This window comes from Rhinatrema bivittatum, chromosome 5 (assembly GCF_901001135.1).
Source record: "Rhinatrema bivittatum chromosome 5, aRhiBiv1.1, whole genome shotgun sequence".
NCBI lineage: Eukaryota > Metazoa > Chordata > Amphibia > Gymnophiona > Rhinatrematidae > Rhinatrema > Rhinatrema bivittatum.
In genome coordinates, this window is record NC_042619.1 from 310,347,118 (window position 1) to 310,372,734 (window position 25,617).

The 25,617-nt window shown below is 44.7% G+C and overlaps 1 protein-coding gene across 5 annotated transcripts in view; it reads right to left on the reverse strand.

Moving 5' to 3' along the window:
* Positions 1-1,401: 1,401 nt before the first annotated feature.
* The window catches only part of CNNM3 (cyclin and CBS domain divalent metal cation transport mediator 3), a 79,519-nt gene continuing 55,303 nt past the window's right edge, over positions 1,402-25,617 (reverse strand). The window contains exons 7-9 of one of the 5 annotated variants that reach the window (XR_003857104.1): positions 21,258-21,316; positions 19,736-19,871; positions 1,402-5,399 (exon numbers count right to left, since the gene is read on the reverse strand). Coding sequence is in view for 3 of the 5 variants with exons in the window: in XM_029604306.1 (XP_029460166.1) it covers positions 5,335-5,399; positions 19,736-19,871 (201 nt within the window). In the remaining 2 variants the exon portion in view is untranslated. Of the gene's footprint in view, positions 5,400-18,848; positions 18,944-19,731; positions 19,872-21,257; positions 21,317-25,617 lie in introns of those variants that run through there. The other 4 variants (XM_029604307.1, XR_003857105.1, XM_029604306.1 and 1 more) reach the window with 4 other exon arrangements.

Here is a 25,617-nt window from a genome sequence, read left to right on the forward strand (position 1 = left end):
GCCATGCACTAGTGTTTCTTCTGGATCTCTGCAATCATGGGTCCTCAATCTGGCCACTAGGTGTCACCAATGCACAATGACTGGCATTCCCTTCCTTGGGGGGGGGGGGGTGGCTGCAAATGTTGCCGCTAGAGCAGTGATGGTGAACTCCAGTCCGTAATTACCACAAACAGGCCAGGTTTGCAGGAGGCCTACAATGAATATAGATGAGAAAGAGCTGCATGCACTGCCTCATTGTGGAGATCCTGAAACCTGGCCCATTTGTGGCAGTTGAGGACGGGAATTCACTATCACGGCTCTCGAGCATCCCCAACCCTGACTCGCATGAGGAGCAGACGATCCGAGCTGGGAAATAAATGCTGGGCCTTCTGCATGGCAGAGTACAGGCACCAAGAAACGTTACTGTAGCATCACAACGTTTTGCAAATACCACAGCGGAGTCTCTTTTAAACAAGTGTAGCACTTAAATGAAAGATTTGTAGGATTGAAAGGAGGTTCATATTTAATTGACATGTACAATTTGTACAAAATTAGTGCGCCATGGTTCTGGCTCGTCTCTTAGGCTATAAAAGGCAGAAAAAGGTTGCCACGATTCCTAACACTACACTGTCTTAACAGTCCACACCTCGTCCCTGTGTGTCACACACGTTCAGCACAGGGGAGGGAACACCAGACAGTCTGACTTCTGAAACACAGAGGAGCAATGGTCTAGTTCACAGCATTATGGAAGGGGAGCTATGAACTATGCTTCTCAGCAAACCCCTATTTCAATGCATCAGGATGTGGAAGCAAAAAAAAAAAAAAAAAATTGCTTATGGCACCAAACCAAAAGTGAAACGGAGGAGGGGGATCTGCTTAATGAGTTAATTTAAAAACATTAAAAAAAAAAAAAGGCACATTTATCTAGGATTGCTGTAGAGAAGGTGCCTTCTCTGAAGGAATCAACAATGTGAGCAGTGGTCAAAAATGAGAAACAAATGTAAAATTAAAAACAAATGAATTTCTAAACCTTAACTTAAATCAAAGATGATTTTAATATAGATACAAGAATTAGACTAAGATATCCAATTTTTATATCTATATTAAAGCCATCTTTGATTGAAGCAATAGTTTAGCAATCTAGAATATTCGTTAATTTACTTTCATTTAAACTGTTCTATTCGTTTTTACCTTTACATGTAGGTTTCTCACTTCTGGCCACTACTCACATTGTTGTTTTCACTCCCATGTGGTTGGCCAGACTCTTTTTTTCCTTTTGCCTTCTATGAAGGAACCAGATTCCTTGAGTGAGGAGCCATAAAGTACAATCCTGTAAGACATCTCTCAAACTATTCAAAACAATACTACAATTTAGAATAAATTCTTCAGAATAACTGCTTGCATGGTTCCCGTCTCTCCCTCTCATTTTTTCCATCCTAATAATATTTTATTGCCAATATTTTTACACTTAATTTTAGAGAGAAAATAAAAAAAAGTGCACACACTTTTTATTACCTCCTCCTCTTTGAAACTTGCCTTCTCTAAACTCAATTTACTACTGGGGCGCACACCAGGAACTGCAAACTAGGTGGAAGTCAGGAGCTGAAGAGCAGCTCTGGCCACAGGAAGGAAGGAGAGCCAGATAGCGCTGATATTTCTGTAGGCCATAGCCTCACTGTGAAGCAGACCTGGTGTGCTGCAGTTTTCTTTCCCTTCCCATAAACTTCCAGCCCTCACTACCATGCCCCTCTTCACTCTGCCTCCCAGATAGAGCGATCTCTGTTGCTCCGAGCAGGGACTGTGATGTAGCCAAGCCAGCCAAGAGCTCAGCATCCTAAAACAGAGGAAGGATCACATTTGGGACTTTTTGACCACATCAAGAAAGTAAGGAGGGATAGCAGAAATGCGGGGACTGAGAGGTGTGCAGAAAACCCCCCTGGTCTCGCCCTTCCCTCACTGTTGTGTCAAGGACTTCCGAGAAAAGCCTGATGGGATCTCGGATGAGCATCATGATCCAGGGGGCTGGTGAAAGAGGAAAGTTGGAGAGCCCTACCATTCTCACGTGCCCCAAAACAAGGCTGCTTTGAACTGGATGTATCAGTCTGATATCTACATGGGGTTCTACTGAAGACTTTCAACAACTTTAAACTTGCCTCAGCAAGAAAATAAATTATAGTGAAAAAGGCAGCCCCAAATGATTGTTTTAACTGCAAGCAAACAAAAAAAAAAGTTAGCTGCTTAACTTTCATGAAGGTTCACTAAAAATGTGCAAAACACACTTAAGGCTTTCGACATACGTGCCTGGCATGGCAGTAGTTAGTCCATTGAAAGTAATGGTATATGCACATACATGTACATGCACACGAGTTAAAGAGAAATGATGCATAGAACAAGAGCTAGTGTTATTACAGTTCACCCTTTAAAAACCCCGAACTGTCACAAAACTCCTGCCCAAGTTTAAGGGATGGAGAGCATGAAAGCAATGGCCCACTACCCACCCTACACAGCTAATAAAACAACAAGTGTACAAGGGAACAGCCTACTGCCCTCTCTTTCTGTAAGATTAGGGCAAGACGTGCCCGACATTTGCTTTAAAATAAATGTGTGATTGAGTTGGAACCTGAAGCCAAGATGTAAAATGATGTTTATTACAATATAACCTTATTTATTATTCAACTGGTTACTGGCAATGGCACAATTTGGTAAATGTTCCACTTTACCCTGGCATTAAAGAACAGGAACTAAAAAGAAACCGAGGAGTGGAAGTTGGGTACAGTCAAAATATTTGAGGTAAGGCTTTCCAAACCTGTCCTGGGGATCCCCCCACCCGGTCAGGTTTTCAGGATATCCACACTGAATATGCAGGAGAAATCTGCACACACTGATGACTCAACATTTGCAAAATCCCATGCATATTCAGTGTGGATATTCTGAAAACCCAACTGGCTGTGGAGTCTCTAGGACAGTTTGGGAAGCCCTGCGAGGTAACATTACTACCACCTGCTAGAATCAATGCTTGTAAATCAATCTCTTATTTCATAAACATCAACGAGGCGCAAGAGGCTGAAGGAATCCAGCAGACTCCATCAAACTGCCATCACAAACCAAGAAACAAAAGTCGCACTATGGAATGGCTCTACTCAAGGAAGAGTGCAGAAAACAAATACTGGTCAGAAAAGGGTATCTCCAGAGACTAGATGGAAGGATTAACATTATCCAGTGAAAAAGGGCTTTTTTTTTTTTTTGATAACAGCAGGGAAGGATGATTACTGGCCGTTGGAGGAAAGGTTGCTCTAGAGGTAGTGCGGAAGAACCTTCACAGAAAAGGTTTTTTCTAATGAGAGCCTGACAGGAGGAGCAAAACTGCCAAATCTACTGCGGGTAGGCATCAAGCTCCGATGCAAGCCCGGGCTGACAAGGTGTGCGGGGGCCTGTGTAACACTGTGATGCACGGCTATCTCCAGCCTCCCCAGGAGTCAGATCTAGTTCAGCCGCAAGCAGCAACATGGGGAAGGGGAAGACTGCATAGGGAGAGAGACTCAGGTTCCCGTTTCTCTGGTGCTGCTGAAGTAGTGCTCACTGCCCCGGCTGAAAGGAGAACAAAGCACCACCTCTTACAGCCCCATTTTTCTGTTTGGCTAAAGAACAGCACAGAGAGCTGCAGACTGTTCTTTCCACCACAGTAAGGTGCACCAAACCTCAGCCTTTTATAGAAGAAAATTCAAGAGGTCATTCATGATAGCTCTCTGGCAAGGAACGGAGAAGAAATGAAGTATAGAGAAGGCAGCTTAACAAAGGAACCAGACAGAGCTAAACAGAGTGAAAGGAAACAAGAAATTAATAAATTAATAAAGCATGAAATAAAACCATTAAAAACTAACACACTTTTTTTTTTTTTAAAGTGTGTAATATTAAAACAAAATCTAAAACCACTTTCTAACACACCAGAGATGCAAGGAACTGGGAGGGGGGGGGGGGGGGAAGATGCTGTTTGTATTTCTTCTCTGGGAAACTTCAGCAACTGGAGACAAGACGGATTTGATCTTTAGGTCGTTCTTGGTAATGGGCTCACAAATGCTCTCTGTGAGTCTGTCGTCATTACTGAGTTATGGAATACTCCTCAAATTAGACCTCATCCTCTTCTCCTTGCCCTCCACCTCTCACACATAAAGAGTGCCCTCTGCTACCAGGTCCGATACACATTAATGGCAAAACAATCTAGCAAAAGACATCTAAGCAATGACAAAGACGTTCTCAATAACTATCAGGGATTCTCCCATTACCAGGGTCACTGAAGGGAATTATAAACTTTCCTATTCATAACGTCTTGTCCATCCTCCAGGCCCTTCTCCCCCATATCTAAAGACACCCGCCCCCCCTCCTCCTTGCATTGTGGTGTTTATGAGATGTGAATATCTGGGAACAGTGTACCATAAGTGCCAAGGATGCAATGCTCATTGGAGACCGAACAGCTTCAGAAGGCAGATATGAGAATTAGAGAAGAAAGAATCTGCTGCCACTACAGATACAACATAGGGAGCAGCCTTCTGACTCAGTGACAGGGCATTGTACCGCCCCCTGTGGAGGACCCGGGTTTAATTCCTAGATTGTCCTCCAGCCCCTGGGGGAGGAAGGAGAAGAAGAGCCTGTCATGGTTAGTGGGGCCTGAGCTAGACGGAGCCCTGCTGCATCACCTCCAGCTGAACATTGTTTCTGCAACAACCGGGCTAAATGAGTTGGGAGGGGGATAATATGGGACCCCCCCCCCCCAGGTAGTTGTGAATGATGGCTCATGGCACCATGGCCAAACTGGGTCCAATTGTGCTGGAAGGTCAAAGGAGCAGAAGAAACTGCTGGGCCAAAAGGGAAAGATGGTGAGTCCTCAAGAGAGAGGAGATGGCCTCCCAACATCCTTAGCTTGGTTTGCACTTTTCCTTCTGTTTATACGCCATACAATGTCCAAGAGGGAGGAGGTGTGGCGAAAGGGGGGAGGGGGAAACTCTCATTAAATAAAAGACCAGCTAAAACGTGGCAATGGAAGTGAGGGCCAGAGCTGCACCGGCCTGTGAACGGGGCAGCTCCTTTCTCTGTCCATCTGTCCTGTGGTGCGGTACTGCCTTGCCCAGTCCCAGGCAGACCGCAGACACTGCAGAATTCAGGTCCGGACATGGGACAACGTCTGTCCAGAATGGGACTGCTTCTGTCCGTCTGTCCTGAGGTGCAGTCCCAGACTGCACACCTTGATGCTAACAAGCCAGGGTTTTAGCCTGCGAAAAGGGCAGCTCCTGTCTGGCTGTTTGGACTGAAGTGTGGTGCTGCTTCTCCCCGGCCCAGACAGACTGCAGACACCCAATGTTATACCACAGGGATCGGGCCCAGGCTTTCCTCTTCTGTTAAATCCTCTTTGCTTTTGTTTTTTCCTGCAGAAAATAAAAATAAAAATTATCTACAAGGAAAAGTAGATAATGTCAAAATACCAGCCTTTTCCTTGCAGTGTTTATAATTTCTACTTACACACACACACATTTAGGCTGAAAAATCTTCAGAGAGAGAGAGCCGTGCTAGTCTGGCGAAGCAAAAATGACAGGAATCGAGTGGCACCTTAAAGCCTAACCATCTTATTAAAGCAGATGCTTTCAAGGACAGAGTCCACTTCGTTAAATGACTCGACTCCTGCCATTTTTATTTAGGCTGAGAGAAGACCACTGGTCCATCAAATCCAAACACCTAATTCTCTAGCAGCTCTCATGGAAAAACAAAACAAAATCACTCTCTGTAGTTAATGCCATAGAATTGAAAAAAATTCCTTTCCAATCCCAGATCTGCCAATAGGTTCAATTTCCCATATCAGAACTTTTCTCTACTGTGATTATATCATATAACACAACTACCTTCTAATACATGTAATAATCATCTGTTGTGGCCATCATAATAGGCATTCTCGTTAACCATATACCTTCATTGCCTTCTCTTTAATCATAGGAAATGTAACATTTTGAATCTTTAAATGTTTTTAGGGGGTTTTTTTGCAAATTAAAAATCATTTATCTTTTTCTCATGTCAAAATAACACTCTCTGAAACGGGACCAATTTTCGAACATGTGCATCAGGGGGACCACATCTTTTCACAGCACTCTCTTCATTTAAATCTTGTGTGGGGTTTTTTGTTTTGTTTTTTTTACTACAAAATTAAACTACTGATCATAAAAATAAAAAAACAACAATGCTGGAAGTGGCCAGCATATTCTATTGCATTTGAAGTTTAATGCAGAGGCAATAAGACCACAATAAATTGACATATATACTGGGCGCGTCCAGCATTTTTTTTTTTTTTTTATGATCAGTAGTGGTTTAATTTTGCAGTTAAAAAAAAAAAAAAAAAAAAGAAAGCACAAGAACAGCATCCAATGAAGTTTTAAATGGAGAAAAGATTGCTGTGAAAAGATGTGGTTCCCCTACTGCAGATGTTCGAAACCTGGTCCCGTGTCGGGCAGTGTTATCTTGACATAAAAGATAAATCTAAATAAATTAAATAAAAATAAAATGATTTTTAATTTACAAAAAAAAAACCCTGAAAAAATCTTTAAAAATTCTAAATTGAACATTGGCCTATGGTGCACTTGTACGGATAATTAAAAAAACTCCAGCGTATGTGGGCGCATGCGCACTCATTTTAAAGTTATTGTCTTAGCAAAAAAAAAATAAAAATATTAATAATAAGAGAGGAAAGGTCACAATATGATACTGTGGTGAGTAAAGGAACATGAGTGTTGGAGTACCACAACATGGTCTGGGGCCAATGTAAGTAGCTTTTTGCACATGGTTTCCATGCCAATCTTATTCATTTATGTAATAATGTGTTTGGCGCAGAAAAAAATGCATACACAAACTCAAAAACCTGCGGCAGGTTTAGCGAGAGTACATGCAGATATCCTGTAAAGGAGGTAATTATCTATTAATGGACAATGCAGGGAGCTGCGCTAGCAGGAAAACAGATAGTACGGGTTTTTTAGTGCCTGGGTCAGGGCAGGAGAAGTTAAAAACGCCGGTCTGGAGGCAAAGAATAACAGTGGCAGAAGCCTTACAGCGTGGCAAAAAAGAGAAAGGAGCAGGCTGAGAGAAGGCAGCTTCTTGCTAAAGAAGGGCCCGAGAGGAGCACGTTGTCCTGGCTCAAGCTGCTCGCAGAAGGGCACACAGGCAACGGATATTCCACCTGAGAGCAATGCTTCTGGGGATGTCAGAGACTGATGGTGTGTACCCATAGACTGAGCTCCAGGGCTAGTCTCAGTCTGTATGAGGAAATTCATGGATGAGCCATTCTGGGCCTGGACAAGCTTTTTGGAGTCTTACACTTTCATTTAGCGCATGTCTCTTGACTGTTTAAAGTATGACTTCTGCATTTCTCATGCTCACTGGCATCCGCCATTACAGCTCCCATGCAGTCTGAGTCAGATCATGAAGGGGTTACACACTGCTATACTCACCTTCAGTACTACTCCTGGACCACTAACTTCTTCACTGCCTTATGAAAAGGGAAGGCTTTCACCCCAAAAAATCAATTGTGGGTCTCCACACCACAATTATTGCAGGTTTGTACGTGATCTGTACAGAGGGCCTTAAGTGCATATATTTGGTTTGCGTGGATTTTCTGCGCTTATCTCTTGCATACTGTTCATTTATTACATCCCGCGGGGGCACTGGTTTTTGTCGCACATGCTCAAAAATATAGGTACAGAAAAATAATGGAGAAATTACTTACCTGATAATTTCGTTATCCTTAGTGTAGACAGATGGACTCGGGACCAATGGATTGTGTGCTCCCCTGATAGCACATTTTATTTATTTATTTTAACAGTTTTATATACCGACCTTCATAGTAAATAACCATATCGGATCGGTTTACAATTAACAAGAATATAACTGGGGTAACAATTCAAGTAAACGAAAGGTAAACAATAGGTAGGAATGAGTCGAAGTTACAATCAACAGGGTAAGAGAACTTGGAAGCTTGCAACAAGCTGGAAAGAAGATAAGGCAGGAAATAAATATAAAGTGATACCATAGAGCATACGGGTTAAAGCTAAATGCTAAATTTATGGATGGAGATGGAGACGGAGTCAGGTTTCAAAGCTGACAACACCTTACATATACCCCTGCAGTAACCTCAGCCATTAAGTATTGGCTTCAAAAGCCATTGTAGACGTACTATTGAAAAACTTGATTAGAATTTGGATACAACTTTATAACTTGCTTAAAAAAAAAAAAACGATTAAAAACTTGATTAAAAAACTGGAGACTGCAACTATACTCAACCAAACATAAGCGCTGGATCCCAGGAATACTATAGATGCCTTGAACTAGGGATAGGGTGACTGCTTACCCCTAACCTCATGGAATCAAGATTCACCTCATGGGCAATTCCTTGGTACTGTTCATGGGCAGCCATGAGCAGGATGCTGAGTCCATCTGTCTACAGTAAGGAAAATGAGGGAGGCCTTCCCTGCGGAGACATCGCGCCCCGTTCGGGCAAGGAGGACTGACTGCGGCAGGTGAAGAGAGCGGAACCCTGACTTTCCTGAGAGAACCGGAAGTGAACGCTGCCCTATTTAAAGCTGGGAGCAGCGGTTCGGCCGCACGCCAAAGGGGCGCGCTCCTGGGAGAAAATCTGCCACTCAGCTATTGACCCAAATAGATGGGGAAAAAACGCAAAATGAAGATCGCTGCATCCACTCCAGTACCCAAGGAGGTGAAGGGCCCGATGGACTCTCACGTTAGAAGGGTGAGTCAAGCCTCGAGAGAGGCTATATTTGATACATCATTTTCGTTGGGGGCCACCGCAAGTCCTGCCCAGGACCAAGCTTCCAATATAACTCTTGGAAGTGATGGGGATAGTATTTTTAAAGCTGCCCCTAACTTGAGAGATTTAACATCTAGAAAACCAGCAGAGGCTTTAGATGAAAGTAAAGATGAGAAGGGAGTTCTGGGGAGGAATGAAGGAGAGATCCCATTGGAAATTGATCAGCAACCATCTGAATCACCTGAACCTGAAAACATCACGCTGGTACATGTATGGAGAGTCGTTAAAAATATGGAGAGGAAATTATCCCAGTCCATATCTCAATCTTCTAATAATGATGTTGAAATTAAAGAAAAATTGGAAGACCAAGGAAAGCGGATAGAAGTTTTGGAAGCAGCAAGTGTTTCCTCATTGTCACAAATCTCCTCTTTACAATCTTCTGGGACTGCTTTTCTAAAGGACTCACTGATTGTATACAGGCAATTAGAAAATTTGGAGAACAATCTAAGATGTAAAAATCTACGTTTCTTGAATTTTCCAAGTACTAGACTTTTGTCTGCACACGAATTATTCAAGAAATATGTAAAAGAGATACTTGGTATCTCCAAGGAATTGTTAATTTCTAAGATGTATTACCTGTCAAAACAGAGAAGAGCTGTAGTAGCCCCTGAAGGAGGCATAGATGTTTTGTCAGATCAAAGTCCTAATTTAACAGATTTTTTAGAAGCATCAGTAGATGATGTACAATCTAGAGCAACGTTATTCATTGTCTTTAGTTTAGAACAAGATAAAAACTTAGTATTGCAAAAATATTTTAGAAACAAAGGATTTAAATTCTGTGGGCAATTAATTCAGGTGTTTCCTGATGTTTAAAAAAACACCCAGGTGAGAAGAAAACATTTTCTTAGTTTGAGAGAGAGTGTTAGCTATAGGAGCTACCTTTTTTCTTAAATTTCCCTGTAGATGCTTGATGACGTTTAATAAAAATAAGTTTGTTTTCTTGGAGCCAACACATTTAGAAGTATTTCTTGCTGATAAAGAAGGTTGAGAAATTTGTAACGACTAATTGGAAAATGTATTGGTCAAAGATATATATAAACTCCACAATATCCATGTTTATATGGAAATTTTCCTATTATTCGATTACTAATGTAAAACCTCCCAGTAATGTGGACTATATTTGAGTTTACATATGGATTTTTTCTTTGTAAGATTACCTGAAGAATGTTTGTTTTGGAAATGTAACCCAAATTTTCTTATTTTCTTTTTTCATTGAAAAATGTTTTAAGAAATTTAATAAAGTAAGGAAAACAAAATCATCAGGTAAGTAATTTCTCCATTTCCTAGCATGTAGCCAGATGGACTCAGGACTAATGGGATGTATAAAAACTACTCCTGAACAGGGTGGGAAGCTGCCCGTGGTCTGGTTAGCACCATCCTCACAAAGGCTGCGTCCTCTTGGGCCTGGATGTCCAGGAGATAGAACCTGGAGGTGTGCAATGAAGAACATTTCGATGGGATACTGCCTGGGCCCTAGTGGAATGAGCTTTAACCTGAAGGGGTAAAGGCTTCCCTGCCTCTACATACGCTTCCGAGATTACTTCCTTGATCCAGCTATGGTAGCTCGCAAAGCTGCTTCACCTTGTTTTCTTCCCCCGTGAAGAACAAACAAGCAGTCTTGTCTTGATTACCGGTTCTAAACGTTCCAGATACCGCACTAAGTCTACCAACGTTTAAACGGTGTAAGAGGTGATAGTCTTCTGTATCCTTGCGTCTATCCGGGGATGGTAGGGAAATGGACTGGCTAAGATGAAACTCAGAGACCACCTTTGGTAAGAAGGAGGGGACTGTGTGAAGCTGTAGTGTTCCTGGAGTAAATCGAAGGAACGGTTCCAGACATGACAGGCCAAGCATATCACCACCAAGAATACAGTCTTTAGTGTTAACAGGCGTAGCTACAGACTGTGCAGTGGCCTACAAGGAAGGTCCTGCTAGAAAGTCCAATACTAGATTGAGGTTCCATAGGGGGACCGGCCACTTTAAGGGTGTCAGAGGTGTTTAACCCCTTTTAGGAAACAGGCCAAGTCCAGATGCATAGACAGGCTGCTTCCGTTTACCTCAGCCCTGAAGCACGAGAGGGCCACCACATGGACCTTCAAGGAGTTGAGTGACATTCCTTTGTTCAGGCCGCCCTATAAAAATTCCAGAATCATGGGGATCTTGGCCTTTCACTGGGGCATCCCGCGTTCCTTGCACCAGGCCTCAAATATTCTCCAGATCCGTACATACACCAGGGACGCTGAGACCTTCAGTGCATGGAGCAAGGTGGCAATTACGGCTGCCGCATATCCACGCTTCGTCAGGAAGCCCTCTCAAGGGCCAGACCGTAAGAAAGAATCGAGTTGGGTTCTTGTCAAGAATTGGACCTTGCTGGAGAAGGTCCCTCTCCACAAGAAGCCTTCGCATGTCTGCATACCATGGGCATCTGGGCCAATCCGGGGCCACCAGGACTAATCCTCTGTGGTGTTCAATCTTGCAGATGATCTTACCCAGTAGAGGCCACAGAGGAAAGGCATACAGTAAGTCCTCCTCTGGCCAGGTCTGGACGAGGCAGCGCTGATCTCGTCTGCAACTGAAGAATCGGGGGTACATACCATCTCATAGAAACATAGAAATGACGGCAGAAGAAGACCAAACGGCCCATCCAGTCTGCCCAGCAAGCTTCACACATTTTTTCTCTCATACTTATCTGTTTCTTTTAGCTCTTGGTTCTATTTCCCTTCCTCCCCCACCATTAATGTAGAGAGCAGTGATGGAGCTGCATCCAAGTGAAATATCAAGCTTGATTAGTTAGGGGGTAGTAGGGGTAGTAACCGACGCAATAAGCAAGCTACACCCATGCTTATTTGTTTTAACCCAGACTATGTTATACAGCCCTTATTGGTTGTTTTTCTTCTCCCCTGCCGTTGAAGCAGAGAGCTATGCTGGATATGCATCTAAAGTGAAGTATCAGGCACATTTGGTTTGGGGTAGTAACCGCCGTAACAAGCCAGCTACTCCCCGCTTTGTGAGTGTGAATCCTTTTTTCTTCTCCCCTGCCGTTGAAGCTATGCTGGGTATGCGTGAAGTATCAGTTTTTCTTCTCCCCTGCCGTTGGAGCAGAGAGCTATGCTGGATGTGCATCGAAAGTGAAGTATCAGGCACATTTGGTTTGGGGTAGTAACCGCCGTAACAAGCCAGCTACTCCCAGCTTTGTGAGTGCAAATCCTTTTTTCCACATTTCCTCTTGCTGTTGAAGCTTAGAGTGATGTTGGAGTCACAGTAACCATGTGTATGTTTATTGAATAAGGGTATTGTGTCCAGGCAGTAGCCATCAATCTGGCGAGTCACCCGAGATCACAGGCAGGCCCCTGTGATCTACTAGGAGATGGAAGGCTCTCCCTGCTGAAAGAGTCTGCTCTGACATTGTCTTTTCCCGCGATGTGGGAGGCCGAGATCCCTTGTAGGTTAAACTCTGCCCATTTCATAAGGGGATTTCTCTCTCTCTAGAGACACTTGGTGGCTTTTGGTTTCTCCCTGGCAGTTGATGTAGGCTACCGTTGTTGCGTTGACTGACATCATGCGGATTGCCTGTGGCTGAACTGCAGGAATGCTAATCTGATCACTTGCGCTTTCATGTGGTTTAAGTTCCAGCGCGTCTCTTCCTCGGTCCATTGCCCCCCAGGGGTTGTCAATTTCTGACAGTGAATTCCTCACCCTTGGAGGCTCATGTCCATCAAGAGGACGATCCAGTTCGGTGGGGACAGGCTTTCACCCTTGTTTAGGTGAACTTCCTGTACCCATCACTGGAGCTGAGAACATACTTCCATCTGTAGATGGAGGCGAATTGAGTAGTCTTGAGACAGTGGGTTCCAACGTGATAGTAGGAAGCGTTGGAGAGGCCGCATGTGTGCCCTCGCCCACGGTACTACTTCCAGGGTTGACGCCACGAGGCTGAGTACCTGGAGGGTAGCTCCACACCCTGGGGCGCATTGTGTTCGTCATCTGGCGCACTTGGTACATCAGTTTCCTTCTCCTCGAGGGAGGGAGGGAGGGAGGAAGACCTTGTCCTGCTTGGTATTGAACCAGACTCCCAGGTACTCTAAGGACTGAGAGGGCGTGAGGCTGCTCTTGTCCATGTTCACGACCCAACTGAATTCCTGTAGGAGAGACCCGACCCTACTGGTCTCCTGGAGGCTCTCTTCCAATGACTTCACCCGGGTTAGTAGTCCAAGTAAGGGTGCACCAGGATCCCTTCTTTCCTCAGTGTCGCCGCCACGACCACCATAATTTTGGAAAATGTTCTGGGGGCAGTTGCCAGACCGAAGGACAACGCCCGGAACTGGTACTGGCGGCCAGTACTGCAAAGCATAGGAAACTGTGGTGGTCTTGGCAGATTGGAATATGAAGGTAGGCCTCCGAGAGGTTCAGGGAGGTTAAGGACTCTCCTGGTTGCAAGGCCATGACTATGGAGCGAAGAGTTTCCATGCGGAAGTGAATTATCTGCAGATGACAATTGACGCTCTTGAGATCCAGGATGGATTGGAATGAACCCTCTTTCTTGGGTACTATGAAATAGATGGAATAACGTCCCGGAATTACTTAGGGTGTAGGTACCAGGGTTATAGTCCTCAGACTGAGGAGCCTTATCAGCAAGGATTCAACTGCCAGTTTTTTGTGTTGGGAGTGGCAAGGTGACATCATGAACATGTCCTGAGGGATGCTGAGAAATTCCAGAGTATTCTTCTCATATGATAAACCAATGTGATGTATATACTGAAGTTCGTATGTACAAGTGTTAAATAAATAAATATGATGTTCAGTACCCATTTGTCTGACATGATCTCGACCCACCGTTGATAGAAAAAAGATAGGGGGCCAACCTATCTCCTCATCCCTTGGTTGGGTCGACCAAACATCATTGGGAAGTTTGGGTCTACCTGAGCCCGAACTTGTTCCTCTTTTTGGTTGACGGTTCCAAAAGGACAGAGACCTTCCCAAGGGCCGAGATGTCTGAAATAACAAGTTTCTGTAGGGCCGGAAGCGCTAGGAGCCCCAGGCCCAACCCCTCATGGAGTGAGGGTTGCTGTGACCTCTTTCTTACCTTCCGGTAGCCAAGGCACTGGAGATTCGCCTCACTTACTGGTCAGCTTCTCCAATTCGCTTCTGAATAGGATGGATCCCTTAAAGGGCATTTTTGTGAGGTTTGCCTTAGAGGTTGCGTCTGCTGACCAATTTCACACCATAGCTGTCTTCTGGCCACCACCACTAGCCAAGGTACACACTAGGTCCGAGCTTGCATCCACTAGGAAGACCGTGGTGGGCTAGATTGTATCTCTGGTATGTACCCCTGAGCTATCTGCCTCTCTCTCGAGAAGCAGACACGAACGAGCCACCAGAGCACAACAGGAAGTGATCTGCAGTGTCATTGCTGTCGCATCAAAGGCTTGCTTAAGGATGGATTCCAACTGCCTATTGTGGGCATCCTTCAAGGCCACTCCTCTCTCTACTAGGATAGTTTGCTTCGAAACGGCGCAGACCAGGGTGTCCACTTTCGGGAAACACAGGCGTTCCTTGACCGCCGGGTCCAGAGGGTACAAGGCCTCCAAGGCCCGACCTCCTTTTAAACTTGCTCCCGGGGCATCCCATTCCAGGTCAATTAACTCCTGGATGGCTTCCAGCATCGGGAAATAGCAAGAGGCTTTCCAAAGAGACACCAGGATGGGATTCTTTTTTGGTTCAGACATAGGGTTCTCGCCCAGAACTCCCAGAGTCTTCAGGGTCTAGGAGACTAAGGCCGATAATTCATCTCTGTGGAAAAATCAAAGCATGGTCCAGTATGGTTCCAGGCCTGGAGGGATTTCCCCATCTCCAATGAATTCACATCCTCTTTGTCGCCTGTGGTGTCTGGGTCACTGTCAGGGATACCCTTGGTGAGGCGAGGCGTGTCCCGAGGCATGCTGATAGGGCTGGGAGGCAGGACTTCCCAGCTGGGGCTCAGTCCGGGCAGGGGCAGTAGCTAACTGCACCTGAACAAAGGCTTGTAGGCCCTGAAAGAATTCCAAAAAGAAAAGGCCGCCGGGGCCATATTTAGCCCAGAAGGAACTGAGGGTAGGGGCCGTTGAACTGCCCTCTTCCGGGGAGGATGCAGCCCCGGAATTGCTCAGGTCCAGGGTGCTACCAGAAAAGGTCGTGGCTGACCCATCCTCTGACTGGGAGGGGCTGGACTTGGAAAAGTTCTGAGAGTCCAGCCCTCCCTGGGCCTCCTCACAGTGCTGACACAGGAAAGATTCAAGGTCAGACTGTGCAGCCCTAATATGGCAGGCAGCGCAAAGGGAGTGTCACTTGAGCTCCTTTGCTGCCAGGGCCATAACATTCTGTAGCTTGCGCGTTCAGCCAGCTAGTGCCTCTCAAGCATGCACAGACCTGCCTCGACATGCATAAATCTAAGCGGCCGGTTGTGCATGTAGTTATGCATGCAGTTATGCGCGTAGTTATGCGCACAGGTGTGGGCGTGTTAGGCGCACAAAGGATCGGCCCGCACTGCACGTACTGATGGACAATGGGGGAAAATAGCACTGCAGCGGCCAGCCACCTGGAGTCCCACCTAGCCTGAAGCGGGGCCTAGCCCCTCGGGGGGGGGGGGGGCATTCAACCCGCTCGCCCCCTTTCCTCGCCCTAATGGGATCAGGAACAACGTCTGTATGGCGCGCCGAGCAAGGAGACCGAAGGAAAGACTTACCGAAGCCCTTCCACAACTCTGAATAGGAGGAGTTCTTCCCTACTTACCTGGGCTCAGTGCTTACCAGCTGAGTACAGAGACGGTCTCCGGCTGAGGGGGAGAAGGCTTAGGCAGTCACCGCCGCGCTCGGCTTCCTGCACCTGCTGCCATTCAGCTGCTACAGCAGCAAAGTCCACGCCGGAAACCAGCTACCGGACCAAGTCACACCTCTGAGGGATCTCGGAAATCACCTCAGGAATTCTGAGGGATCTCGGAAATCACCTCAGGAATTCTGAGGGATCTCGGAAATCACCTCAGGAATTCTGAGGGATCTCGGAAATCACCTCAGGAATTCTCAGCAGGGCTCATATTTCTCCAATTTAAAGGTGAATTTTCTTCTTCAAATGAGTACTGCAATCCCGCTAAACACCAGTGCTGATGTGGGGATAGAATGTCCACATGTTAGGAGACAGCGAGATAATGAATGGTTGAGTTCACTGCAGGGGTGTATCTAGGGTGACGTCAGCTTTGAAACCAGACTCAGTATCCAACTGCTAACCCATTGATCCCTAAACTGGACTATTGCAACTCACTCCTCCTGGGCCTGCCAGCCAACACCATCAAACCACTTCAAATGGTCCAGAACGCGACGGCCAGAATTCTCACTAACACCAAAAAATGGGATCACATCACCCCTATCCTCCAAAATCTTCACTGGCTGCCTATAAAATTTAGGATACAATTTAAATCCCTCATGATGATTCACAAGGCTCTTCACAACATCTCCCCCCTCAACCTATCCTTCCAACTACAGCAACACATCTCCAATAGACCAATCAGAAGTGCATACCAGAACATGCTTCACACCCAGCCAACAAAAACCTCATTGAGGAAACGAGCTCTGTCCACTGCAGGTCCCCATCTTTGGAACCTGCTCCCACCGGACCTCCGCCAAGAACCATGCCTTCCGACATTCAAAAAGAAGCTAAAGACTTGGCTATTCACTCACGCTTTCCCTGAGAGCTAAAATCTGGTGAAGCGACAGACGATATACCTACCTCTGTACATATGTTCCTGATTTATGGTTCCCAGTTACATTTAATTGAGTTTATGAAAGTTCTCTTTAATAGTTTTCCTGTATCCTTGTGTTAATGTATTCTGCCTTGAGGCGACTGTTTTAATGTATTTCCGTCCTGGAGGCGACTGTTTAGTTCCTTGTAAACCGGTGCGATATGTATTCTTTACAGGAACATCAGTATATAAAAATTAAAAATAAATAAATAAATAAATAAATCTAGGTACACGCTAGGAAATGGTTCTGGTTCTGGCCCTAGCTTTATTTGGAGCATTAAACTGAATACTTTATGGCCACCAAGGTATAAGAGAGGCTTGGCTCTGCCTAATCTCCAAGTCTGTTAATGGGTAGGCAGATCAGACTGCATAAAATAGGAAGATTCTTCCCTGGAAATTCAAGAAGCCTTTTTTGGAGGGGAGTGACATTGCCAGTCTTATTTATTTTGAAAGTTTTGTATACCGACATTCGTTAAGAAAACATCACATCGGTTTCCATGGAACAATAAATAGCCAACAGGGCTTTACAATGAACCTGATAAAATAAACTAGGGAGGGAGTGAAGAAGGAGGGGGCAGGGAGGAGTGGGGAGTGGGATTAGAGGGTGCAGGAAACCAAGGTTATATGCTGTACATATAAGGTTAACATAAAAACATAGTTAAATACAATTATAATTAGCGTACATGAGATTTATAGTTAATACAAGTATAGATAATGTACATTGAAAACACGGAGGATAGAGTTAAGAAAGGGGTATTCGGTAGGGGGCCTAGGGGGGTGAGGGGAGGGGTAGGGGGTGGAGGCGGGGTAAAGGAAAGACGGTGTGGTAGGAATAGGGGGCTCATGAGTAGGATCGGGCGAACAACCAGGTCTTGAGGTTCTGTCTGAATTTCTTAGTGCAGGTTTCAAGGCGAAGGTGGGTGGGCATAGAATTCCATAAGGAGGGTCCAGCTAGGGATAACGCACATTGCTTGGTGGTTTTTAGATGGAAGAGTGTGTGTTAATGTTTGCGGTGTAGGGTGCTCTGGTAGGTCTGGAAGAGGAACGTATGTGTAAATACTCTGAGAACCAGAGCATGTCTGGATTGTGGATGGCTTTGTGAATAAGTGTGAGGGTTTTAAATTGAATTCTGGCTGTGATGGGGAGCCAGTGAAGTTGTTTGAGGATAGGTGTGATGTGTTCTTTTCTGCGGGTGCCTGTCAATATCCTTGCAGCAGCATTTTGAAGTAGCTGCAGGGGGGCAAGGCTGTTCTTCGGGAGACCTAAGAGCAGAGCGTTTGCATAGTCTATTTTAGATAAAATGAGGGCTTGTAGGGCTGTTCTGAAGTCATTGAGGTGCAGAATAGGTTTGAGTTTTTTGAGGGTGTGTAATTTAAAGTAACAGTCTTTGATGGTGGAGGAAATAAATTTCTGTAGGTTGAATTGTGGGTCAAGTGTGACACCTAGGTCTCTTACAAGTTGTGAGAGGACTGGAGGAGAAGGGGGGGGGGGTTGGCTGAGGGTATGGGTACGTGGTTGATGGGTTGGGGTGAGATGATCATGAGTTCAGTCTTGTTAGGATTTAGGGCTAGATTGAGTTGGGTGAGTAGACAGTTGATGGAAGAGAAGGCATTGTCCCATCTTTTTAGGGCGTTGGAGATGGAGTCGGTGACGGGGATAAGCACTTGCACATCGTCAGCATAGACGAAATGCGGGAGGCCGAGATTTGAGAGTAGCTGGCAGAGGGGGAGGAGGTATATGTTGAAGAGTGTGGATGATAAGGAGGAGCCCTGGGGTACGCCCCTTGTGATGTCGATTGGCTCGGATTCATGGTTTTCAACCATGACCCAGCCCTGCCTGTGAGGAGTCATTTTTGCAGGAATACTTCTATTATCTCCTACCTTGACAACTTTGCAGGCAAAGAGTAAAAAAAAAAAAAAAAAAAAAAAAAAGTGAAGCTATCCCCAATTTCTCCTTCACACAATAATCTGGCAGTCTCAATATGTATTTTTTCCCCACTAGACTTGCACATTTGAAACACTTGGGCCTGGAATTTGTTTGGCACCTGTGGAGTATAGTGAATTGTTCATCTTCAGAGAAAATTAGGTTTCCTTTAAAAACAGTTATCTGGAGAATGCTTCTACTGCAAGTTATATTTCATCACCTGCCTAGCTCTGGCCAGTGATATGCTGAAGAGACGGCCATCCAATTAATACATACTGTAAAATTAAATCACAAATAGAAGAATCTGTAAAGGATTTACCTCATGCACTTATAAAAAGAGTGGGACTGTCCAGTGTGCAGCTATTAGCTGTAGTTTTCAATAGCGCCAAAGACTGAAATGTTTACTGGGAAGGCTAGAAAAAAGAAGAGGAGAGCAGAAAAGAGGAGACAGCTAGAAGACGACAAATCCTTAGATATGAATGCAGACAGTCAAAGCAAAGAACAGAGGCGGAAAGGAGAGGCTCATTCATCCTGCTGCTAAATAATAAAGGAAATACTATACATGCAATTGAAAATTCCCAAGCCCATATTTTGTTTTCATTAGATCCTGCAATTCTTCTCTGTTTTAATAAAGCCCCAGATTGTCTAGTTAGGGCTCCAGCATGAGGGAAAGAAGGGAAGCGTCCCTCATTAGACCCAGCAGGGAGAGAAGGTGGGCCCCTCCTCATTAGGCTTCGGCAGCGGGCCCTCCCTCCTCAGGCCCCAGAAGAGGAGGAGATGGGGCACGAGCCCTGCCCTCCCTCATTAGGACTCCAGCAGGGTGTGTTACATGCGTCTGAGGAAAGCTCAAAGAGCGACTGCTGCTGCTGTACACCATACAAAACAAAAACTGTTTTCTAAAGGCAGAAATTGTCCAGTCAGTAGAGCAATGAGATTAACAGTGTCCCCACCTGCTTTGCACTACATATCAAAATATGCTCCCAGCACCTTGCCCGGCAGCCTCTATAAAAGCAAACTGACTAAAAATATAATGCAAAGAGTGTCAAGAGTGCCCTCTCCCCACTACTGCAGGATGCAAAAAGCATAGAAATACCTGATATGCCAATGTGCCTTCTCTACAGAGTTACATAGAGACCAGAGGATTCCCCCCGTCAGCACAATCTCATCCAAAGAAGAGCTAGCGTTCCCCGCCCCTTTAACATTACCTGCTGCTGAGTTTTTCTCATTCAGAAGTTTTGTTTGGCTGTTAGGTAGGACTTTCAACTCAATGCTCTCCGGAGACTGCGGGGAGGTGTGAACTCTTGAGGCCATGAGCGCATTTAAATATTGTAACTTCGTGACCTGCAGAAAACCAATACCAAAGCAGCATTATAAAGCTGAAAAAAAAATCTGGGATTTGTGTTACCCCTCACAGAACCGCCCACACACTCCTCCAGTCAGGATTCCTTCTACACTACTCTACTCAGCCAAGAGTCATTACAAGAGCAGTACTTGGCTCTTGTTTCAAGGGATCAGAAGGTTATGTTCAAAACCTGCGTAGGTTTGGTCAACCCAATGATAAGATCTTAAGGCTGCAGCCCACTGACAGGAGATGCAGGACCCAGGACAAGTCTGGCAGGGAGTGAGGCAATTAGTAAAGTATAGTAAGAAGAGAGCTCAATCTTGTTTACAGTCATTACCAGGGATGAAAAGAAAAAAAACTAAAAACAAGCAGAACACATTAGAAAAATACCACCTCTAATCAAGTGCTGAGGAACAAGGTCATCTCCACTTTAAACTAGATTAGAAAAATACATTGTTTCATAGCTGCAAAACTGCTCTCAGAGACAGGTAGCCTGCAGTGGAAATACTGTCAGAAGATTAGAGAGCATGTTTCCTCTCACTATTTTAAATCGTATGCAGCATGGCTATACCAGGAAATTGCAATCAGATCAACAGAGATATAATGAATAATTCTCGCCAACGGTGGGCAATCCAAGTAGGTCCTGTCAGACAAATATGATCTTTGACTGGGTGATCAGAGAATTGGATCAGGAGAGAGCATTAGATATAGTGTACTTGGATTTCAGTAAGGTTCAGTAAGGCAGAAACAGATATGAACATAAGAACCTGCCATTCTGGGTCAAACTGAGGGTCCATCAAGCCCAGCATCCTGTTTCCAATACTGGCTAATCCAGGTTACAAGCACCTGCAAAATCCCAAACTGTAAATAGATCTCGTGCTCCTATCGCACAGCGATAAGTAGTGGTTATTTCTTAAGCCTACTTGGTTAATAACAGTTTATTGACTTCTCCAGGAATTTGTCCAAACCTTTTTTTAATCCCAGCTACACTAACTGCCTTAACCACATCCTCCAGACAGGCTGTATGATCTTTTTATGCTCACATGTCTATGCTTCGGTAGCAGATGCTAATGGGGAAGTTCATTTCTTGTTGCTTACTCCCAGATATAAGGAATGGTAATTCTCAAGTCTGCCTAATAATTGGGGGCACTTGCTGGAATGGTGTGGGGGCAGATCACAGAGAAGGGAGAGGATTCATGGAGACTAGCAGAATGTCTGTCTTCAGGTAGGTCCTGAAGGTGGCAAGAGAAGGAACCTGACATTATGAGAGTTTCATATTGGGAACAGAAAGGGATAAGGTTTGGAGATTAGAACAAGTTGAGGAGATAATGAGGCTGAGAGGAGACAGGTATCAGGAAGGGGTGTAAAAGAAAATTGGTTCTTACCTGCTAATCTTCATTCCTGTAGTACCACAGATCAGTCCAGAATCCTGGGTTTTGCCTCCCTGCCAGCAGATGGAGACAAAGAAAGTTTCACCGATACTGTACATAACCCAGTGTGCCACCTGCAGTCCTTCAGTATTTTCTACCCAAGCCAAGATGACAGCAACAACCATAAATTTCTATGCAAACTCCCTCCCCTCCAACGAACCGGAAGAAAGTTGCCCAAAAAAGACAATAGAAAACTTGTTTCCCCAAATTTAACATAAGCAAACATCATTGAAAACCTCCAACAACTTTACTATATACAAACAACAGTGCAAGGGGCAGACTCTCCAACTCAGTAAATGGGTGGGTCTCTGGACTGATCTGTGGTACTACAGGAATGAAAATTAGCTGGCAAGAACCACATTTTCCTTTCCATGTATGTACCAGACTCCTAGGATGTACCTAAGCTCCCTTTAACTTGGGTGGGACCTGGAGAGTTTCACTCGTAGAACACTCTCACCAAAGCACATAGAAGCCGGAGCTCAGACATCCAAGCAATAATGCTTAGCAAAAAAGTGTGCAACAACTTCCCAGTAGCCACCTAGCAAATTTCATGCTGAGACACCAGTTGTAACTCAGCCTAGGAAGTCGCCTGAGAATGTGTTACATGCACCCCTAAACCCCTCAGCAGCGGGTGCCCTTTAGAAATGTAAGTAGACTTGATCACTTCCTTCAGCCACTGCACAACTGTAGCCTTAGATGCCTTACTTCCCTTCTTTGGACTGCTCTAGAGTACAAAGAGGTGATCCGATCTACAGAAATCATAAGTGACTTTTAAATACCTTAATAAATAAAATATCTCCCATCTAAGAGCCTATGCTCCCCTGAGTGAGGCATAGAGGAATCCAATTCCGGAAAAGCTGGAAGCTCCACTGTAAGATGGAATGCTGAAACTACCTCAGGGAGAAAAGAAGGCACCATGCATAAAGATACCCCAGAATCAGACACCTGTAAGTAGGCATCTCGACACGACAATACCTGGAGCTCCGAAATTCTGCTGGCTGAACAAATAGTCACCAATAAAACCACTTTGAGAGTCAAGTCCTTAACCGTAGCTCTCTTTAGTGGTTAAGGACTTGGCTCTAAGGACTAGATTCAGATTCCAAGAAAGACAAAAGTTCCTCATCGGAGGACATAAGTTCTTAGCTCCCCAAAGGAATTGTTTAACATCCGGATGTGCAGACAGACGATACTCTTGCACCTTATCCTGAAGACAACCCAATGTTGCTACCTGTACTCTCAGAGTTAAAGGCTAATCCCTTGACCAGAATCTCTCTGTAGAAAAGCCAAAACATGCAACATCCAGGCCTGAACAGGCTGAGACTGCATTCCCTCAACAACAGACCAGACTTGAAGATCCTCCAAATTTGCACATACTTCAAGGATACAGAAGTCACAAAGCCTGCAATAAGGTGGAAATAACTGCTTTGGAATATCCTCTCCATCTTAGTCGTTTCTCTCAGAAGCGAAGCCGCAAGACAGAAGTGAGCCACCTAACCCGAAAATATTGGGCCCTGGTAGAAAAGAGTCAACCGATGTCCAAACCTCTGGGGCCAATCTATGGCCATGTTGATCAGAACTGGGAAGTGTAAGAACATAAGATATGCCTTACTGGGTCACACCAAGGGTCCATTAAGCCCAGCATCTTGTTTTCCAACAGTGGCCAATCCAAGTTATAAATACCTGGCAAGTACCCAATACATTTCAAGCTACTATTGCTTATTAATTAATAACAGTTCACGTATTTTTTCCTCTAGGAACTTATCCAAACCTTTTTTTAAACCCAGTTACACTAACTGCCTTAACCACATCCTCTGGCAATTAATTCCAGAGCTTAAATATGCACTGTTAAAAAGCATTTTCTTCAATTTGTTTTAAATGAGCTACTTTAACTTCATGGAGTGCCCCCTAGTCCTATTATTATCTGAGAGAGTAAATAACCGATTTACATTAACCTGGTCAAGTCCTTTCACGACTTTGTAGACTAGGTCAATGTGGCCACTCTGGAGCTACCATGATCATGTTGTCCGGATGTTTCTCTATCTGCCATAATCCCTTGTCCACCAGAGGCCATGGAGAGAAGACAAAGAAGAATCACGAGTCCACGGCAGCACCAGAGCTCCAATTCCTTCCATACCATGTTCTGTTCATGGCTGTAAAATCAAGATGCCTTAGTGTTCTCTTTGGCTGGGACACCCTCATCTTCCATTAATGATACACATCGCTGCCTTTGACAGCTCCTATTCCCCAGGATTAACTGTCTCTGATTGAGAAAATCTGCCTGAACGTTGTTCATTCTGGCAATGTGAGATTCTGCCAGCCACTCCAAGTACTGCTCTGCCCAGAGAATCAACTTCTAGGCCTCTTAAACCACTGCCTGATTCTCTGTTCTGCCCTTGACAGTTGATGTAGGCCGCTGTCATCGCATTTTTGATAGGATCCATACTGGATGGCTGCATAACCTTGGCAATTCAATAGGTTACTCGACCTGAGGCAGCATGGATTCACCAGGGGAAGGTCCTATTGGACAAATCTGATTAATTCTTTTGATTGGGTGACTAGAGAAATGGATCAAGGAAGAACGCTGGATGTGAACAAAATGAGAAGCTTGGGAGTGGGTGCCAAGGTAGTAGCATGGATTGCAAACTGGTTGACTGACAGGAGACAGCGTGTAATGGTAAATGGAACATATTCTGAAGAAAGAACAGTGTTAAGTGAGGTGCCACGGATCAATTTTGGGACCAGTTCTGTTCAATATCATTGTGAATGACCTGGCGGAAGGGATAGAAGGTAAAGTTTGTCTATTTGCAAATGATACTATGCTCTGAAAGAGTAGACATATCTGAAGGAGTAGAGAGAATGAAAAGTGATTTAAGAAAGCTTGAAGAGTGATCGAAGATTTGGCAGCTGGGATTCAATGCCAAGAAGTGAGGAGTCATGCATCTGGGGTGCGGCAATTCAAAAGAGCTGTATGTGATGGGTGGTGAAAGACTAATGCGCACGGACTGGGAGAGGGATAGTGATAGTGTCTGGTGAGCTGAAGAAGGCGAAGCAATGTGACAAGGTGATAGCTAAAGCCAGAAGAATGCTGGGATGCATAGAGAGAGGAATAACCAGTAAAAAAAAAATAAGAAAAAAAAAAAAAGAACTTGGCAATTACCCAAACACTAAGAAGATCCCATGCAACTGATGCAATTAATAGCAGTGGCTATTCCCTAAGTAAACTTGATTAATAGCCGTTAATGGACTTCTCCAAGAACTTATCCAAACCTTTTTTGAACCCAGCTACACTAACTGCACTAACCACATCCTCTGGCAACAAATTCCAGAGCTTTATTGTGCGTTGAGTGAAAAAGAATTTTCTCCGATTAGTTTTAAATGTGCTACTTGCTAACTTCATCGAATGCCCCCTAGTCCTTCTATTATTCAAAAGTGTAAAAAACCGATTCACATCTATTCGTTCAAGACCTCTCATGATCTTAAAGACCTCTATCATATATCCCCCCTCAGCCGTCTCTTCTCCAAGCTGAACAGCCCTAACCTCTTCAAACCTTTTCTGTTGGAAAGAAATCAATAGAACTAGAGGTCATGAAATGAAACTCCAGGGAGGACAACTCAAAACCAATGTTAGGAAATATTTCATCATGGAGAGGGTGGTGAATGCCTGGAATGCCCTTCCGGAGGAGGTGGCAAAGATGAAAGCAATGAAGGAATTCAAAGGGGCAAGGGATAAACACTGTGGATCCCTAAAGGCTGGAGGATGGAATTAAAGAAAAGAATGCATGGGGGTAACTTGCTGGTGTGGTAGTTGTGACCTTATCAAATAACAGTATCAAGACTTAATGCAACTCCATCATTGCTCTCTGTTTCAATGGCAATGGGAAAAAGGGAATTGGATTTAGACAGTAACCAATGAGAGTTCTGACTTTTATGGTTTGGGGAACAAATAAACAAGGGAGTACTTGCTGATGTGGCTTTTACCACCCTTAATCATTAAGCCTGATACTTTTGATGTGGCTCCATCATTGTTCTCTGCTTCCACGGCAGGGGTTAGAGAAAATAGGATTTGGACAGCATCCGAGGGCCCAGACTTTTATAGTCTAGGAAACTGATGAGCATGAGGGTAACCTGCACAGTGCAGCAGATACTGGCATAAGTTTGCTGGGCAGACTGGGTGGATCATTTGGTCCTTTTCTACAGTCATTTCTGTGTTTGAGACAGGCAAGCCACGTGAAATACACTGCTCTCGTCTCTAACCAATTGATAGATCATGAGGCCTTCTGTTTCGAACACTGGCCCTGTGCTGACTGATTTTGCC